This window comes from Strix aluco, chromosome 4 (genome assembly GCF_031877795.1).
Source record: "Strix aluco isolate bStrAlu1 chromosome 4, bStrAlu1.hap1, whole genome shotgun sequence".
NCBI classification, from domain to species: Eukaryota; Metazoa; Chordata; class Aves; order Strigiformes; family Strigidae; genus Strix; species Strix aluco.
Genome location: NC_133934.1, coordinates 105,339,709 through 105,359,919, shown reverse-complemented (window position 1 = coordinate 105,359,919; position 20,211 = coordinate 105,339,709). Strand labels below are relative to the sequence as shown.

Here is a 20,211-nt window from a genome sequence, read left to right as displayed (position 1 = left end):
CATCAGAGAAAACTGAAAGTAATTAAGCAGCAGAAGTTGTAGCTGGCAAAATTCAGCACTGCATTTGCCAGAAGACAGCTCTTTCCACCTCAGTCTTCAATTCAAAAAGCCCAAATTAAAAGCACGTTGTACATACAGTTCTGTGGCTGAAGACATCATGGTACTATAAGAAGAGACCCTAAAATCCTCTTGAGGGGAGCAGATGAGACAGAACATTTGCATAAACTGGTGGGTGATGTAATACACAGCTTAATCCCTCAGTTTTATTGTTAAATTAAAAATAACACAATTCAAAGATTCAAGTCAGTCACAGTTCTTATAAGGGCAATGCATTCACTGGCAAGCTGCTGTTCCAAACTGACAGCAGATCACTTGCTGGCAAAAGCCATGATTTGCTCCTAAAAGAGAAGAAAAAGGTAAGTAATTTATAAAGTGATAGTAAGCATACATTCCAGAACACAACTATAGTCTCCTTCCCTTTTATACATATGGACAATGGTTCTTTGTCAGCCTTTCTAGCCAAGTGCAGAGCACCTGTCCCTGTATGCTACAAAATTAAGTTTCAACATTCCTTTCCTTCCCAAGTAGCACAAAACAGAGGTGTTGTTACCAACAGGTTCTGTGCTCAGAAAAAGAGGTCTTCATTTGGTTTTCTGCTTTAAACAGAAAAAAAATTCTGAGCACTGAAACAGCAGCACAGTCCTCTTTTTAGTGCAATAAAGATACTTGCCAGTGGCAGCTACTACACCTTTGGAATTTACTGCTCTTCAACTCTGTGTCTTAACTGTGACCATAACACAAAGGAAACGCCAACTGTGTTTAATAGGAAGGTGACTTGATTTGTGGAATAAAACATTCAAATCCAGAAATGAGGAATCTAACTTGACAGTGCTTGGGAGCTTTGAGAGAGGTGGCTTAAGAATCCTCATGAAAATCCAGCAACTAGGTCAAGATGGTGCAGAACTTAGGCAAATAGGCTGCAAATAGAGGGTCTGTGTTTAAGACTGAACCTCCTCACAACTGCCTTCCTCAGGTAACTTCCATCATGAAGACTTGCACTTCTGCCAGGAGGGAACAATTTCACAAGGCAAAACAGCACAGAAATGGGCAACTTGTTTGAGCTGTGCCCCACATCTGCCAAGTCACATGTGAATATGTGTCTTCATAGGCCTGGTTTTTCATAATGCATTTCTGGAATGCAGTTCAAGGTTCTGTATTTTCATTCCATACCAAAATAAAGCAAAAAACTTCAAATGACTTCTAACCTCTAACTACTGATACAGAGTATAGACACTTCGATCCCTTATCTTCCCTTATGCTGCAGGAGAAAACAGTTACTACTAAGTCATCAGTTATTTAGGAACTCCTCAGGCTCATTCAGGACTCAAAACTTCAGTTTGAGCAAGTAGCATTTTCTAACCAAACATGTTTCATTTAAAAGAAGAAAGTATTCACAGCTTCTGTATGTTTCACAAATAGTTCTGGACTCTTCCTACAGCCCTCACTAAAGTGAGATTCTTACCTTGACAGGAGGCAGGGCATTTGTTGCTTGCAATCCCCATGTCCTCAGCAACACCAAGGGAGCCAGCCTCGTGGAGTAAAGCCTCTTTAGCACATCAACAGCAGCTATCAAGGCGACATTGTGCCTCTGACGTTCTGTCTCAAACTTCAAGAGATGTTTTAAGGAGCCTGGAAGAGATAATTGAATGCTCCTATTAAAACCGAGTGCCACAAACAATTGTGCATCTTATCTATATAGCAGTCTCCACTGTCAACTGAAAACACAGAACAGAGAAATGGTTCATATTAATAAAGGCCTCCTTCCATCAGCTAGTGCTCTTCATGTCACCACCTCTTTAACTACCATTCTGCAAAACTTTTTCTTAAAGCAGCTTTGAGATTTGTGGGACAGAAACTGCATCCAAGAATCTTTAACCACTCCACAGCCAATGGTCATCGGAACAGTTTTGCTTCAAAGCTGCTTGTGCCTTTCAAACACAAGACAGCAGCACACTTAACCTGCAACAGTGGTAACGCATGTCCTGATGTTAGCAGCGAAGGCCTGTAAGACTAATCCTCTTCCAGCCACTTGGTTGTCTTGGATCCTTACCCAGGTCGCTCCCATTGAAGGCTGCTGCACTGAGGTGATGGGCTAAACATGCAATATCACCAAAGCCCAGGTTTACACCTTGTCCTGCAAGTGGGTGGACTCTGTGTGCTGCATCCCTGGAGCAAGAAAAGACAGAAATTTATATCCCTTCTTGAAGAACGCCATAAAGGCTGACAAGCCCCAGAAGGGATCAGTATAGCACTCCTCACCTCTCTGCAATAAACACCACCTTACGGCACCATATACGCTTTATCCAGTACTTCCCTGCATGCTATGCTGAGCTACCTGACTGCCTCTCCAGTTGTAAGAAGCAAGACAAAGGGGAGATAACAAAAAGCAGTTCTGAAAGGAAAAATTCTAAAAAGTCCTCTCTCGGATCATGTGTGGAACAGGCCTTAATGTTTTATAAGTGACCTCAGCACAACAGGAGGTATATCTCTGCCACATTTCACAGAGACAAAGTAAACAGACATCATGAATACAAAGTGGGATATCATTGAATAGAAACAAAATCAGGTTCTTTTATGAGCAGACTTGTCTGTAAAGGACAAAGCCAGACATACTGATAAGGAAGTCTTAAAGTTAGAGAAATGAAATGAAGTTTGGGTATGAAATATAAGATCATGCACTTTAACAAGCTATGAAGCACAGAGTGGCTCACAAGTTGGAAAGATGAAAAGTATCTGAAGTGTAGTATGGCATCCAAGGATTACTCTAAGCTACCAGTGTATTGCAACTGTGGTGGAGAAAAAAGTACGTACAACCTTAGAATTTAAAAGATGAGATACCTTCCTGTTACTATAGGTCACCATACAAAAGCCTATGACATCTCATGTGGAATAATTTTTAAGTTTTGCCATTTGTGTTCAAGAAAGGTGAGTTTAAAACTCAAACTGGTACACAGAATGGCTGCTACAATGTTTGAGGAAGTACAGGTCCAGCATGAGACACTGAATCATTTCGCTGGACTACACAAACCAGAAAAGGGAAATAATTATCTCAGAGTTTACATAGAAAGCACACACAATGGACAGAGCTACTCATAATAAAGGACTTTGTTGGCACAAGAGCACATGGTACAAACTGGCCTGGATAAAGTCAAACTGAAACCATAAATATTTCTAACAATCTAATTTGTTGTCTGGGAGCCGCTACGCTCACATCATTTCTAACGCCACGCCACCCACTCACACAAGGGCTACCCCAGGGACCTTACCCGATAAGAGCCACACGGTGCTGGACATACTCTGTCGCATGCCCCATTCCAAGAGGGAACATGGCTCGGCTCCCTGGATCTAGTTTAGCAACACTTGGGGGCAGCTGACGGACTGCAGTCCCTGAGGGTTTCAGGAGTGAAATAGCAGATCGAAACATGGCCCCGGCAGTATCAATGAAGTCAGAGTGGTTTACGTTGCTCCACTGAAAAAACAAACAAATCTTTAGATGTTAACCCAAACTAGACATGTAAAACAATCCAGTAGAAAACCATCTGAATGAGCTCCAAATACTGAATTTTAACCACTTGGACAAAACTATACAGCAGAAGAAACTATCATCATTTTAGGACATAAAAGTTTCAAACTAGGATGAGCCTACCCTTCCCACCTTTTGGAAATTTAGTTCAACAACTTCTGTGACTTTCAGAACTAATCTAATTCAGTCGCAAGGGGTCATCCATTCTTTGCTAAGTGCCTTTTTAATACTATCCTCACCAGGGGAAGGAACTTGAGAATCCACCTCTCCCATTATCTCCCACCATCCTTTAAGCTGTAGGGCTCCATTGTATTTCTTGTGATTAAAACAAAGTCAGCCTCACACCCACCACAAGGCTGATACTCACAAAGGCAGAGTTGATGCTATCCACAAAACTTTCCTCATCCATACCGAGAAGTTCCGATGCATGTTCATGAGATGTAGACCAGACCAGAGAGCTGGCAGTGTCAGACAGCTAGTTTAAGGGAACGTCAAGTTTAAGGGTCAAGAGAAAAAGAAGCAAAAATAAATGACCAGTGCAAAGATTTCCCCACTGCCCTGCCTCACACCAGTCCCTCTGAACTTTACTCTTCCAGCCCAACTTGCTACAAGTGGGAAATACCAAGGAAAAAGTGAGAGGGCAGAAGGGAAAACAAATGCAGTAACTGTAAAGTAAAAGGCAGATGGACAAATTCTTAAGAGACAGAACCAACATAGAAAAGCACAGACAGAAATAAAGTTACTAGAAAAGAACAGACTTAAAAAAAAAAAGTACAGAGACTGCGAGTCACCTTACCGGAAGAAGTGCAATCGGCCCTGTGGGAAGGAACCTCTGCCATGCTACATTATTGTCTGTGGCCTACAGTGGAAAGAAGTAAGTGGACAGTTATGAACTAGGGACCTGGATCACCTGCTTAAGCTGTTCTGCTGCTATGGAAGAGTCACTTTGCAGGATTTCACCTCAGACAAATGGAGAGTTGCCACCACAGCTGACTGGTCGTACTGATGCTCAATGTTCTTAATTTCAGCTTCCTTCCGGACTACTGAGTTATGACCATCTGCACCAATCTGCAAAACAGATACAAAGCAACCTCTTCAGCAGCTCCTAAGAAAGCCAATATTCCAGTCTACAAACCTCAGCCTGCATGTACACATTTTTTTGTTTATTCGGAAAAAAAGATTCCCCAAAAACCAGAAGAGGTGGCCCCTTCTGCACTTGTCCAATTCAGCACAGTCTTCTTGCGTCAGGTACAGAAAAGGCTACGCACCGTGTCCCATAGCATCTCTGACAGAGTTAGGCACTCACCTCACTCAAGCCCTCCACGCGGGTGGAGCGGCACACACGGAATCAGAACCAAATCCAGTGGAAAGGACTTGGGTGAGAGATGATGCCTGATCAACAGAAATAAAAAGTTTAGTTACCAGCAGTTTGGTCTGAAGTCTGCGTCCATCAGCTAACTCAATTTGGACCCAAGGGCTTGTGTCACAGCTGTGAGAGGGAAGGGGCCAGGTATACCCCACTGCTCTGCTCCTGTAGAAAACCTCCACCCGGTCTGATGGGAACACAAAGTACCATGGTCACAGCATGATACAGACATGAAAAAAGGAAACATCACTACAACAGCAAAGGCCACGCGTGTCTTAATGGCACCCTAAAAGCTGACCCTACAATTCTCAAGGCACCCTGAAAGAACAGATCTGGCCAACCCTTTGTCACCACAGGGCCTGCTCTGGATCTTTTCATTAAGTCTATTTCTGGAGAGACTATGTTCTGGAGAACTACATATGCAACTGCTTTCTTGATGCGTAGCCTTCAGAAGACAAATTTCTCCCTCCCCCCAATTCAAGAAGCTGCCTATGTATCAACTTGTTAGATTAATTATCTTTCTCCCTCTCATAACTTAGGACATACAACAGAACGCAAGTAACTGAAAGCTCTCTGCAGGAAATAAAATATTAAAGAAGTTGACCACTACCTGCTACTGCATCTAACTGTTTTGTGAGAGCAGACATAATGACATCATTTTCCACTATGTAACCCATGTCATCTAAGTCATCTTTCTCAAAAACGATCATGGCTTCTGAACAAGCATCCCACACCTACAAAGAAAAAATACATTACATGAAGCTACATGATAAAGAAGTGCTGTTCCTTTCAGGGACTATGAATGTATCCACCTTAACAGGAAAAGGACACAGCAATCTAGAAACACAGAACTAGAGGAAACGTCCTGGATTACCATCCATTCCCAGCTACTAAAGTACATTACATAATTCCTTTCATACAGTGATCTAGCTTCATCTCAAAAACTAATTGCAAAGAAAGTTTTTTATCCCTACTATCCTGTTACATGATTAACATACAAAGCTACCCTACCACCTTGTTGTGGGTTAACCCCGGCAGGCAGCTCAGCACCACACAACTGCTTGCTCCCTTCCCCACAGTGGGATGGGGGAGAGAACTGAAAGGGTAAAAGTGCAAAAACTCATGGGTTGAAATAAAGACAGTTTAATAGGTAAAGCAAAAGCTGTGCATGCAAGCAAAGCAAAACAAGGAATTCGTTCATCACTTCCCATTAGCAGGCAGGTGTTCAGCCATCTCCAGGAAAGCAGGACTCCATCATGCGTAACGGTTACTTGGGAAGACAAACACCATCACGCCAAACATCCCCCACTTCCTTCTCCTTCCCCCAGCTTTATATGCTGAGCATGACATCACATGGTCTGGGATATCCCTTTGGGCAGTTGGGGTCAGCTGTCCTGGCTGTGTCCCCTCCCAGCTTCTTGTGCACCCCCAGCCTCCTCGCTGGTGGGGTAGTGTGAGAAGCAGAAAAGGCCTTGGCTCCATGTAAGCACTGCTCAGCAATAGCTAAAACATCCCTGTATCATCAACATTGTTTCCAGCACAAATCCAAAACACAGCACCATACAAGCTACTATGAACAACATTAACTTTATCCCAGCCAAAACCAATACACACCTTTACCTTTATTTCCTGACTAGCACCCATGCCTCAATATCTACGGCTTCCATTAGGAATCAATCTTTCACCCTGTAACATCAAGACTCTGAGGATGGGTATTTCTGAGTAGACTGCTACCCCCCAAAAAATAACAGGAATCATCATAAGCATGACCTGCCCTTTACCAAAGAAAAAAGGTAATCTTTGGGTCATTAACATAAGTACTTCTGAGAGTTCAAAGTAGGTGGACATATAGTATATTCACAGCCCTAAGTAAAGCACCTGCATTCGCCGGAACGGTTTGAGTCTCAGGCTGCAGACATGATCCCACGCACCAAAACCTGAAAGAGAGAAAGGACACAAATGCATAGAGATACAGGTTCACACATGACATTGAGACTCAAACAAAACTGAAGCTCACTCCAAACTTTCCTCCTCCCTCTTTGACTATCAATGCCCAGACTCTGCTTGTACCATCTCTAGACAGGGCCGGGTCTGCCTCAATACTTTCACAGCTCCAGCATCACATTATTTTACTGTTAACACAAGCCAGCAGAAAAGAAACAAGAGTTTTTTGTGAACGCTGTTACTTAACAGTCAACTCTCACTGTCCTATCACTGAACAATAAAACAGACACAGAAACGCATGGCCATCATTGTTTAGAACATTTCTTTCTCCATAAGGAACCAAGGCTCAAATATCTCTTTAAAATGAAAATTAATCAGAAGTGAGTTACCAGACTACAGAGCACTAAGTATGTGCTTCTTTTGTGAACAGAACATTCCAGATACTGTAGAGAGCACCTTACAATCTTTCACTAACCTAATGTTACAAATATTTATATAACGAATCAGGCCAACATACCAGAACACAGATCCCTGTTATCAAGAGAAGCCTGATTTCATCACCACAATTCAGCATATAGAATACTAAGAGACAAGGGCAAATAATTCCGTTAAGTTTAAGATGAAGGCAACACATGCTTAAAGGGGTTTTGTTTAAACAAAATAAAACCAGATCAAATAGAGGGTTAAAACGCAAACAGTAGAAATCACACTTACTGCTTAGGAGGGTTGCTGATCCTGGGGAGATGGAACTGACCCTGTTACTGTAACTGTCTGGCATGTGATCACATTCTTTCCTAGGACCAGCCTCCAGCAAAGCAATCTTCTTATCATGGAAGTGGATATCATGCCCTAAAATAAACAAGTACATGCTTTGTTACAATGCTTCTGCCAAAAAAACTAATTTCTTGTTTCTATAGTAATGATATGCATTTTTGTAATAAGACAGAGTAGATGCAAAACTTAATGAAGAAATTAATTTACAATACAGGTTTTGACCAAGCAGGTGAACTTTTATATTTTAAAGCTTTATGACTACAGTCCTGTTACTGAGATGGACAAACCTCTGGCAGTTAAAGCAATGATTAAATGTTTTCTTTTTGTATAAAGTTTACATTTTGTACAAATTTGTGCCTATTTTGTTATGACAGCTCATTAGTGAAGTATTAACAAGTGAAATCTGCAATGTTTACTCCATGCACGGAACACATTTTTCAGAGTTTGAACATAAATTCACCTATTAGAACAAGTGATCAAAATAAAACTTCTATGATATTTAGCCACTACATTAATGTTTTCTTTATCCTTATATTCTGACAGTGGAATAGCACAGGCAGTTTACACTTTAATTTTCAAAGAGAACTGATAAAAAATGAAGAGAGGACTCAAAAGTAAATCACACTACAGCTGAATTAGCCGTACTTGTTGCATCTGACCCCTATGGCTGCAGAAGGTACTAAGACCAGAAACAGTGTACTTATAACATCCAGAGTTTACTGCTACAGCAGTCCCAATAACAGCAGTATCCTGAACGTATTTTCTAGGTTATGCATAACACAACCTCATCTCTTGAAAGGACCGAAACCCACATGTTAGCCTTAGATATCACTGCTGGAGGGGATCCTTACGCTGTCTCAATTTCACTGTGGTCTTGTGTAACAATACAAACAGAACAGTAAGCTTGCAAGGTAAATCCTTACACTTGCAAAGCACTTACTGCTTAGGGTCATTGCTCTTTTGCTCTTCTTTACACTCTTCTTTAGGCTTCTGTCACTATTGCACCCTTCTGAATCAACATTGCAAATAAAGAAGCAGCCAGTACTTTCAGATCTCTACTGATACAGGCCATGCATGAATGCATTTTAACTTGGTATTCCAGTGATTAAATTCAGGCTTAGAAAATGAAACTTCAGATTAGAAAAGCATTTTCAGCTATGGCTGAAATTATCCATCAGTGATTTAAAGGCGACCATGTTTGACAGAAGACAAGCAGTCTACAGAATTCAAAGTAACGGCTACATTAACACACACATAAGTAGGACAAGGCTCATCATAACGATCAGCTAACCAAACAGCTTGAAGTCCACTTTAGAGTGCTGTCACAAGGGGATGCAGGAATAAGGAAATTTCACAACAGGATCTTGAATGTTAAGATCCTAAATGATAACTACATAGTTATCTCCTTTTTATAAGGTCCACTTATAAAAGTACCCGATACTCCAGACACTGAAACATTGAGGTTTTGGGAAAGCTCCCACACTGAAGTTTTTCGTGGAACCGGTGAGACAGCGGGACACAAAACCCGCGACTCGCTGAACTCACAGAACACGGTGCGGGAGGCCCGAAGGTGCCGCCCGGCGCGGCCGAGAAGGTCACAGCCTTACCCAGCACTGCGGCCATGGCGCTCCCGACCATTCCCCCGCCCGACACCACCACATCGTAGAGCGGCGCGGCGGCGGCAACAGACCGGAGGGGAACCCGGGAGCCGGCCCGCAACCTCCCAGCGAGCGGGGCCAGCAGCCCCCTGCCACACGCGACCGCCATCACCGCGGAAGTGACGACAGGGCGGAAGTGGCTTCTGGAAGCCATGACAACGCAACCTGCCCGGGGGCGGGCGCTACACGAAACACCTCTTCCCGAGCACCAATGAGCGAGCGGCGGGTGCGGCCCGTCTTGGAGTCTGATTGGCTGCTTGAGGCCGAAAAGGCGGGCCTAGAGCACTGCCGGCTTCGCTGATTGGCGGGAGCTGGATCGGTGCCGTTGGAGGGCTGGGCGGCCGCCTGCAGGTGAGGGCGGCGGCCCGGCCGCGGCGCTACCTCAGCCCGGGGAGCGCCGAGGCCGGGCCTGGAGGTTGGGGTCGCACCCCCGAAACGAGCACTTCTCAATTTATTTTTTTTTTTTTTCTTCCAGGTGACACGGCATCCCCTCAGGCTGTAACGGACCAACTCCCGCGGCTCCCGCCACCAGGCGAGGAGCTGGGAGCAGCCTCTCGGGATGGGAGGCCGGCGGTCTCCATTAGAACCGGGCTTACCGCACCAGGCAAAGTTAAGGGGTGACCTCGGGGTATCCGAAGAGGATGAGGAGTTCGAGAGTTTCAGGCAGGAGGCGGCAGTCCTGCGTGACAAGCTGTGGGAGGCTCTCAGGTAGGATGGTACCTGGTAAGGATGGCAGAATGGCATGTGGGATTCTTGCTGTGTCTGACCTGTGACGAGGCAGAGTGTGAAGTCCCAGGATGCACATATATAGGTGCCAAAACGCTGGCCACAAATCTATCCACAGATGGGAGGATGGGGCCAACAGGTGCCCACGTAAGCAGCTTTCACATAAAACACGAACAGCACAAATCCCATTCCTGCTCATCAGCTAATCATGCTTAAAATTGCCTAGCAGATCACCCACGTTCCTATCCAGCATTCAGTCTTCAGAGCTGTGGTCCCTCCAGTGTCTAGCTCTCACACCTCTTGTCTTTCTCTGTGGTTAGTCCAGCTTGAAATTCACTAGCAGATCACACACACATGCTCTTACAAAGGAAATAATTTATGAAGAATGGACTGCAGCAATCACCAGGCAAGGGTATTGAACAGGAGCCTGTTTATGCATGATCAGCACCTTCTGTTCCCCCCCTTTTTCCCATTTTCCTGTTCTTGGCCCACCCTGATCTGATCCACTTGGATCCTTCCTTTTAGCTGCATTTATTCCTTCCCTAAATATCTCACAAGTTTTACTCAGTTTCACAATCACCCTCAAACATCTACGAGAAGTTTGCTATTTCAATGAGACCTGTGATAATCTTGGGCTTTTTTCTTATTATCAATTATACGATCTTCTTACGAACTACAAAGTGCCCAGCTGAACCTCTTAGGAGTTGCGCTAAAGCAGTTCCTTGCAATGGCCCTTCCATCAGCATCTTAGGAATGCTGGTGTTTGGTACTGTTTGTTAGGCATCTGTGTGCCTGATTTACTGCCTCTCCTGAGTTTGTCTTTTATGCTGAGTAGCTGTCCGCCAGATATCCCTAAAACTGGAACTTTCTGGTTTACTTGTGGCCTTTCTGGAAATAGAGTGCTAGCAGCATAATAAACTGCATTTCAGAGCTAAGTAGGCATAACCGCCATTTTATACATGGAAAACAGAAAACAAGCAAAGCTCTGCTTAAAAACTTTGGTAGCAAAGCAAAATATAGAGCCTGAGAACAATAAGCCCTAGGCCTGTCTTAATGAACCAACTCAGCCTGCAGTGTCTTTCTCTTAATCAACACTGTCTCCCTTCTTTTAACTCTATCTTTTAATAATTTCACTTATTTCCCCTTCATAATGTCTTTGTCTTAGTTATACATCTGGTAACAAAAGGCAGTCCAGTTCTTTGATCGACCTCACCTCGGACAGTACCTGGGATCAGCAAAAGCCTTACTTGTTTCCTAAATCCCGCTTGAGGCCAAAAAGCGCTTCATCTCCATGGATTCCTTCCATCACCATCCCTCAGCCTTTCAAAATGACGCTGCGGGAAGCTCGCAAAAAGTCCCAGTTGATGAAGTCATACATGTTTCTTGAACTAGACAAACAGAGAGACAAAAGGCAAAGCCAGGATGAAGCTGAATGTCAGAAACAATTCCGGGCACAGCCTGTACCTGCCCACGTGTTTCTGCCCCTTTATCAGGAATTAATGGAGCAAAATGAGACTCGCAGGCAAATAGCAACACAGAAAAGAAAGGAGCTGCTACTTTCAACCCAGCGGCCCTTCAGTTTCCTGGAGAAGGAGGAAAAAAAGAAAGAAGCTATCAGACAAAAGTTCCTGACAGCAGCAACCCCAAATGAGAGCTCCAAACAGAAGCAAGCAAGTAAAAAAGTTCCAAAATCTACTTATGACGCACTTCTTGGAGATAAACTCAAAGGTAAAATGCCAGGGGTCTTCCTATAAAAACAACCCCCTGTGTGTCCCTTGCTGTCTCCATGCTGGGAGGTAGGATCATGGCCCGTAGGGCATTACTTGGAGTGTAAAGACAATATCATTACCTCTCCTGGTGTTGTCTAGTCTCCTGTGTATCACTGGTCATTACGTTTCATCTAGATACCCCTACAGTAGAGTGTCCTAAATTTAATAGTCTTGTATCAGTGTCAGCAGCAGCAGTTCTGTACCACTCCCCAGCACACACGGGTACACTGAGCTTTTCAGACAGATTTCCATACCCCTTTTGCTGCAAATCATGTCAGTTTGGGAATCCTTCCCTGCACTGGATCCCATACCTTTGGTTATGCTAAAGGGACTTAGATGTAGTGCCAGAAGTGTCCAAGCTCTGTGCAGTATCTTAGAACTAACAATTTTACTCCTACCCAAGTCACAGACTTTTTAGAATCACAGAATCATTCAGGTTGGAAAAGATCCTTGGGATCATCAAGTCCAACCATCAGCCCTACTCTACAAAGTTCTCCCCTACACCATATCCCCCCAAATCTCATCTAAACGACCCTTAAACACATCCAGGGATGGTGACTCCACCAACTCCCTGGGCAGCCTATTCCACTGTCTGACCACTCTTTCTGTGAAAAATTTTTTCCTAATGTCCAGTCTAAACCTCCCCTGTTGCAGTTTAAAGCCATTCCCTCTTGTTCTGTCACTAATCACCCATGAGAAGAGACCAGCACCAACCTCTCTACAATGTCCTTTCAGGTAGTTGTAGAGAGTGATGGGGTCTCCCCTTAGCCTTCTCCTCCTCAAACTGAACAGTCCCAGCTCCTTCAATCGCTCCTCATAGGATTTGTTCTCCAGGCCCTTCACCAGCTTCGTTGCCCTCCTCTGCACTCACTCCAGCACCTCGGTATCTCTCTCGTATTGAGGTGCCCAAAACTGGACACAATATTCCAGGTGTGGCCTCACCAGTGCAGAGTACCAGGGGACCATCACCTCCCTACTTCTGCTGGTCACACTATTTCTAAGTAATCTGTGCTGCACAGAACCCCTAGGAGAAAAATATTTCGTGAGCCCAAATCAGGCAATTATTTGAGTTCTAAGTGATAGTGCAGTAATCCAGTCTCTCCTGCCATTCTCTGATGTTTTCAGTCACCTTTCCACTTGCTCTCCACCTTCTTAAGTGCTAAAACAGGGGAGGTAGGTGACAGGACCATTCTAGTCAGAGGGACAGCCAAGGAAATTTTCTTGATGTTTGCTTTCTTTCAGATGGCTTAAGCCCCAACAGTTGTAAGTTTGAAGTAAGCAATACAGACTTCATGCTTGAATATAGGAACTAAACCAGTCCTTGCTAATTCTCATTGCTTTTCTCACCCCCCTTTTTTTTCCCAGTTTCCCACTGATTTCTTCTTGAGTATATGCCAGTTTCACCAGAAAACATTCTGTTGTGGTGTACTGAACTAAATAGATTAGAAAGGTAAAAGAGCAAAAGACAAGCCATTGTTCTGTTTCTATCTGGTATATGAGAAGGAAGGAGGAATGAATATTTCATACCTCAATGCAAACTTATAGACTCAAGAAACCAGTCTTATTTTGCAAACAACAGTATTGATTTTTTTTTCTAAAAGCAAAAACCCAACCCACAGCCAACTGTCTCCGTTTTAACAAATATTTAGTGTTGCACGGGAAAGGCCTCAGTTTCATGCTATACCCTGAAACACATTCCTTCTATGGAAGGTTTGTCACAGAAGTCACAAGACATGATCCATTCACCAAATGCTACTTACTTAAAATCTTTTCCAATATAGACAAACACTGCTGGACATTACATGGAAAAGCCCCCAGCCGTTACAAGTCTATGTGAACAGCCCATCTGGATCACACAGTCAACACAATGACAGAAAGTCCCATATGAAAAGTAAAACCTTGATTAACACAACACTTCTGCAAGACAAAGGGCACAAGTTATCTGGTACCCCTAAGAATAGGAGGAGAAGGCCTGTTCAGTAACTTACTCTGATAAGTGAAAGAGGTATTTAGAGATTAATGCCTAAGAGACGCTACCGTGTTTTTTCTGGTATCTGATTTTTTTTTTCCCTGGGAGGCAAAGGAGAGAGACAGGCTGGAAAGTGGGGAGAGAGAACACAGGATGTCTGGTCTCTCCTATATATGTAGCTGCCATCAAAAAGTTTGAGAGTTGTGCAGTGGCAATTTCACAGCCTTTCATGTCACTCATACTCTTCTCATTGCTTTGCTTTTGATTCATTAGAAGCTGAACTCTACAGAGAAATCCGCATTCAGATGAGAGCGAAGGATTTGCTTGAGCTCTCCGTAGCTCCTATAGATACTAGCAACTGTCGGAGGGCGCCTCAGTCCCGAACTGCCACTAAAACTAAGCAGGAAAGACTTGGCTTCTTGCAGGATAAAAGTTTCAGCTTCAAGCCAAGAACTAATCCAACAATACCGGATTTTGAAGGACTTTACTGGGCATTTCAGAGGGAAGCAGTAAGGAGACAAGAAATCAAAGAGGCAACTCGTAATAAGCCATTCAAGTTAAGAACTTCCAATCTCCGTGGCAGGCAGAGGCAGGCTAATGAAAAGATAAAGGTGAGATGACTGGATATTTCTGTGGTACTGCTTTCTCTGATCAAGATAGCAACTTCTTAAATGTATAGCACTTATTTATGGATGGTTAATGTCCTGTGACCTCTGCCCTTGTCTTGGGAATACCGCAGAATTCTATGATAAACCAGAGAACAAAATTCTACACAAAGAGATAAGCTGTGACAGCTAAGACTCAGGCACCCTTCCATACTCCTAATCACATCCCCTTCCCCTCATCCCTCAGCCCCTCCCCATGTAAATCCCTCCTGATGGAAGAGAGAAGAATGAGTGCATTGCCCACATACACCAACTGTATACCAACTGTTCTCTTTGGTAGACAAAGAACAGAGGAGATTCTGTATTGTGAACAAATACACTGAATGAAGTTCCATTTTTTTCAGGATTCTCAGCAACTTCCCAAGGTTTCAATGCAAAAATGTCATTCTCTCACCGGACTTTCTTCTCTCTCTTCCAACACCCTTCCAGTGCATATTACAGATGCAACTAGAAAAAGGGAATCTGCTATTAGGTAAGTAGAAAAGTTTGTCTACAAGACCATACAGCAACTAATGACCAAAATGGAGGGGAAAAAAGTCAGTGTTTTCCCTCATCACATTAACTATGTTGACAATACTTTTCCTAAATGTTGTCTTTCTTTGCTAATTCTTGCCCTGCCTCCCAGTTGATTTGGGAGCTGCACACTCATATGTCTGAAATTTTGCTTTTCTCCTTAGAGGACTACAAAAGTGAAATTCCCCGCTAGAGTGTAGTCTGGCAGTCTTAAGTGAGCTCATTAGTAACTTTTTTCTATATAGATACTCTCAAGATAACAAAAAGGAAGGGGACAAAGAAGGAATTTATTGGCTGGAGAAACAGAAAAAGAAATGTCAAGCTATCCGAAAGTCAGTGAACAGCCGAGCAAAAGCCCTGGATCCACATAAAAGTCTGGAAGAAACACACAAGGAGAAGTTGAAACAGAACTGGTCAGTATCCTATTTGGCACAGAAATAACCATTTGCTCTACTAACTGGGGATCATAGGTAATTCTTTAGGAGGAATTGGGTCTAAGAACATTACTAGCCTCCTTTTTGGCTGTCAAACCTGTTCCACATTCAATTGGATTTCTTGACAATTCCACACTACTCTTTCCATACAGAACAGTTTCCTTTAGATTAACATTTGTAGAAACTAATTTGTACAAACAAGTCAATTGAAATGTATAATTTGGTAAAGCACACATAAGGCAAGGTTTACTAAAAATGTGAACACTGTTTCTTTGCTTACAGTCTAGCAGTAAAGCTTTGCTAATGGGTCCATAACTTGCCAGCAACAGGATTTTTTTCCCAGCATTCAGAATCAAGAGAATTACCAGAGCTATTTAAAAGACGAAACAGTTATTGAGAATTCCTCATTCCTGATAAACTACATTCAGAGGGAACCTGTATTAGATGGGCAACTTTTCCATTTCAGGCAAAATATGAGAGAGAGAACAAAGGAATACAGAAAGGAGCTGGAAGAAATGCAGCTGCGAGTCAAGAACAGACCATACCTCTTTGAACAGGTCACCAAGGTAACCGGTCAAAGTTCCAGAGTGTTTCTGGGTGACAGGATACACTGTCTTTCATTTAAGATGGGTATTAAGAAATCTAGTCTCAAGTTAATTCAGGGATAAGAAGGTGCAAATGGTTGCATGCTCTCCTGACTACACTCCAAATAACATATGGAAGGACCACCCAAGTATAATCTAAATTCCTTCCCACCACTTGAAAAAACACTCAGACTTATTTCTTGGTTGTAGAGCTTTTCAGTGCTTAGTATATATTGCAATCAAAATATATGGTCTGATCAAAATCAAGGCCCTGTCACACCAGAAATTATATGAATACCTATTCTGCATCTGAATACCACAGCCTACAATCTAGAAATTTTAAACTTTTTTTCCTAAAACCCTCTTCAGTTGAGCACTTTTTCTTTATATCTGTAGTGCTACTAGGAAAACATTGATGACAGTTACGTCACTTATATCACCTGCAAGCTCTGCTCTCTGGGGTTGCATTCAGCACATCTCATCCATCACACAGTACCAGCTGCAAATCTGTATTGCACTTGAGGTGTAAATACAATCTTTACTCTCTGTAAAGTATCTTTTTCCCTGGGTTTTCTCTTTCAGTTCTTGCCTCCTTGCAGGGATGGTATCTGGTTAGAGACATAGTGGCAATACATTGACAATATGCTGATGTAAGATTTCTCAAGAGAAAGTACCCTCCTGGGTCAGACTTTCTGTTCAGATGAGTGGTTAATGGAGGCAGAGAACACATTTGTATGATAAATATTGGTGACATTTCTGTTTGCCAAGTTGGTAAGAATTCACCAGTATTGACAGCATATGACACAGTATATGACTTGTGTTGAGACAAGATTTCTATCCTTCCATACAGAACACTTTAATCTTTAGGAACTGGCCAGTCCCTCTGGAAAACTGTCATCTCAGATTACATTAATCTGCAAGGTTTATTTGGAGGCAGTGAGGATATAGGATCCAGGATGCTTGGTTTTCAGTTTCATGAAGATGAGCTGATACGAAGCTATTTCACAAATGCTCTCCATTTACAGAACTCCACTGTCATTAGTGCTTACAAATTACAAGCAAACATGTCCAGAATTTATCTCAACCCTGTCTTGCACATATTCTCAATTTGAGTGCCAGAGTCAGGACTCAGACACAAGTATGCTAGTCTGGTAAGACTGGAATGCTGTAGAAGCAGGAGAACAGAAGAAGGAAATTAAAAAAGAACAGGAGCAGGAAAAGGTGAGCTCTGACTTTGAGAGATGTGAGACACTGTCCTAGTATTCAGTTTTGGTACTGTACTATATGGATGACAAAAAATTTGGACAGGGGCTTTTGCTTTCCTCTTGTTCTCATTAGGAATGTCAGCCATGAAGTTCAAAACAACTTGACCATTATGGGGAAGCCCCAGTTTAAGTTTCTATTTTATAGCGTGATGCTCGTCAAGGAGCAGAGCGTCGCTACAGACACACCCTCCAGCAGGTTGGGCTAAGCGAAGAATTTGTAAGGAAAAAAGGGAAAGATGCCACTGACTTGCTGGAAGAAGAATCTGACATTCCCAGGTAATAAAAACAATGTAATACAGCTCTTTTGCCTTTGACTAAAAATATTTCCCTTGTTCATGGAAGTGCTTCAGTTTGTATCATCCAGTGTAGGCAAAGTTAAATCAACTTTACGCTTCTTATTAAGCATCATGGCTTCTCTGTCTTAACCCCTATGATTGCACTCTATTTCTTATGCATGGGACAAAGCTGCAAGTAAGGACTGCAGACCATTTCTGGTATTAGACAATCACTATTTCTGCAGAGCGCTGAAGCCTCGGGGTGAAAAGGACAACTGTACTGTACAGGAAGGAGAACCTCAAGAGGAACGGAGTGGAAAGGAAATGGCAACGTAAGATCTAGCAGAAGAATCAATCGATCGTCTCTTGATTTTTTAAAATTCAAGATTCTCCAGGTTAATCCTCAGGAACTTTATGGTTTAGGCTGACACCTAAGAATTGCTCTGGGGTGAGATGTGAGAACTTAGTAAAGAAAAAAAAAGACCAACTGTTGTTTAGAGCATGTCTTGTCCAACACAGCAAACCCTGCAGCCTCCCTTAGTCTTCACAAGTGTTCCTTGTGTGAGCCATTTCCCTTTCTTTAATGGGCAACAAAACAAGTTAAAAAGGTTGAAGCGCTATCTTTGGATAAAAATAGACATGAAAAATTGAAGAGGTGCATCCTCTAGTGTCATCTCACATTCATGCCACAGAAGCACACAGAAAGGGGAGAATGCCTTTCAGTGTGCTAAACCGTGGTTTACACATATATGTGGTAGAATGTTTTTAAACAAGGTATTTCTAAAAAAATATAGCCGGGTTTGACCTACCTTGGGAGAAGACTCAGAGGGAAGTCTTCCTCTGGAGTTAACTCTTCATTCACCCATTACCAGCTCTGCTCCTTCCTCCCAATTAGGAAGAAGCAATAGTCTCTCTGTATTAAAAAATCTCCCATATTTCATTATTTGAAACTGTTTTAACATCTTACCTATTTAGGTCATTAATTTGGCCTGAAAAACAACCAAAATTATGAAGAAGGTTGTAATTAAGCAATGCATCAATTTGGATTGCTGTTGTCCTAATTCTACCATTACTGTGGTATCAAAGATGGATTTTGGTGGAAGAAAGATTAGGTATTACCTGTCAGCATGTTGCATTCAAAGGCCGGGCACATCTTGAACGGTATAGTTCACACATTAGCAGTCTTCCTTCACCTGACAATAATGATCTCAAAAATACAAACCCTTACCACCTGGAATGTTTTCTGAGAATTATGATATCAAAGCACTGTGAGATTAAAAGATTTTTAAATGGCTATCATGTTTCTGCATTGTCCAATTTCTTTATTAATCATCTTTTCCTCACTTTTTCAATAGACGCTGTGTCTCTTTTCATCTTTGTCATCTCAATCCATTTCTCCTTATGCTGTAACAATAAAACCTCATCATCAGACCAGAAAGACAGTACCTGTAAGAGCTACCACATTAGATAAAGATATAAAACTGAGATAATGACATTTTTAATCGTAACAAAGTACTAGATCCAAGCCTTTATGGCCCTGGGGTTCCAGGCTGCTATGTTACACTTCCACCGAGATGGATACAGAGCTGACTGCACTGGGCTGCAGCAGTCCTCCTTACGGACTCAAATGATCTCCACCCTGAGCAGAGGCTTAAGCACCTGGGAGGGTTCAAGGAAGACTGTTACCAGCGTACCGGTTTCTGCACAGGTTTAATTGTGTAGGACACATAAAGGCTGTTCTTTCTCCTGTACCCCCTGGAAAAGAGCAGTGATGTAATCATATTGTCATCATGCCTTGTCACATTGAAAGAGGAAGGAAAGAAGATTTCTTCCATGTTCCAAGTCTGTGGCCTTGTACAGATATATCATTAGGCTTGCATGGATATATCTGGAGCAGTGGGAGTAAAATTTTAATACATACATTTTAAGGGGTATTTACTAAAATTGGTTGCCAATTGCCAGAATAATACTGCAAAGCAAATGATGCTGGAAAAAGAAATTTCCAAGTATGTGAAGTATAAAGGAAAACCTTAAGAAAGGAGAAACAAAGGCTGGACTTCAAATTAATATAAGATATTATGCCATATCTCTTTAACAAATACTAAGGTGGTATGCATGAATACAGTAACAGCTAAAATCCAAGTCACAGAAATTGCTGAAAGGGTGATGAAAGTAAAAGCATCAAACTGAATAACCGAAACTCCCCAGCACCTTCCTTGCTAAACAACACGTTGGTCTGAAGAGATTTGTAATCTCTTAATATACATCTCAAAAATGGTATGGAAATAAAGAATTTCAACTTTTTCTCTGGATTTTTGCATTTTATGAAAATATTTTGTTATTTTCATTTAAAAGAATTACACCCTGTTCAGCTAACTTATAAAAATACTGTAGTAAAGAAGACATCTCACTGGACCATCTCCCATCAACTGATGAGATGGTAGCCAAACCCCCATGAGATCCTGATTCACGGGCAAAGCTTCTGCAAGACCTCCAAACTACAATACTGACAGCAGCACTACCTTTACATTCAGCTAGGGAGCAATATAAACTCAAAGCATTCTCTTTGCATTTATAGTTATTATAGATGCATAGTATCTTAGCAAAACTCTTCATTCTTAATAATGCCAATTCTGAAGAATGTCTTTAACAAAAATACAAAATGATCTGCATCGTAGACTGATTT

At 42.3% G+C, this 20,211-nt stretch overlaps 2 protein-coding genes across 5 annotated transcripts; one reads left to right on the top strand and one right to left on the bottom strand.

Moving 5' to 3' along the window:
• Window positions 1–233: 233 nt before the first annotated feature.
• COQ6 (coenzyme Q6, monooxygenase) lies at window positions 234–11,316 on the bottom strand. 2 transcript variants are annotated; one of them, XM_074824696.1, is made up of 12 exons: window positions 11,299–11,316; window positions 7,608–7,742; window positions 6,828–6,886; window positions 5,560–5,683; window positions 5,006–5,136; window positions 4,544–4,651; window positions 4,380–4,442; window positions 3,951–4,058; window positions 3,327–3,529; window positions 2,111–2,226; window positions 1,523–1,689; window positions 234–398 (listed from the first exon to the last, which is right to left on the bottom strand). In XM_074824696.1, exons 2-12 carry the CDS (start codon window positions 7,669–7,671, stop codon window positions 369–371), a joined length of 1,173 nt encoding a protein of 390 aa, XP_074680797.1. In that variant the 5' UTR covers window positions 7,672–7,742; window positions 11,299–11,316; the 3' UTR covers window positions 234–368. The 2 variants fall into 2 exon arrangements, with proteins under 2 accessions (XP_074680797.1, XP_074680796.1); XM_074824695.1 differs by lacking the exon at window positions 11,299–11,316 and adding an exon at window positions 9,275–9,507.
• Window positions 9,603–19,833, top strand: FAM161B (FAM161 centrosomal protein B). 3 transcript variants are annotated; one of them, XM_074824685.1, is made up of 10 exons: window positions 9,603–9,676; window positions 9,801–10,033; window positions 11,217–11,779; window positions 14,063–14,400; window positions 14,799–14,926; window positions 15,213–15,380; window positions 15,868–15,967; window positions 17,396–17,526; window positions 17,771–17,857; window positions 18,881–19,833. In XM_074824685.1, exons 2-10 carry the CDS (start codon window positions 9,885–9,887, stop codon window positions 18,933–18,935), a joined length of 1,719 nt encoding a protein of 572 aa, XP_074680786.1. In that variant the 5' UTR covers window positions 9,603–9,676; window positions 9,801–9,884; the 3' UTR covers window positions 18,936–19,833. The 3 variants fall into 3 exon arrangements, with proteins under 3 accessions (XP_074680786.1, XP_074680787.1, XP_074680788.1); XM_074824686.1 differs by lacking the exon at window positions 18,881–19,833 and having other exon boundaries at window positions 9,603–10,033; window positions 17,716–18,821; XM_074824687.1 differs by lacking the exons at window positions 17,771–17,857; window positions 18,881–19,833 and having other exon boundaries at window positions 9,603–10,033; window positions 17,324–17,457.
• The last annotated feature ends 378 nt before the right edge of the window (window positions 19,834–20,211 follow it).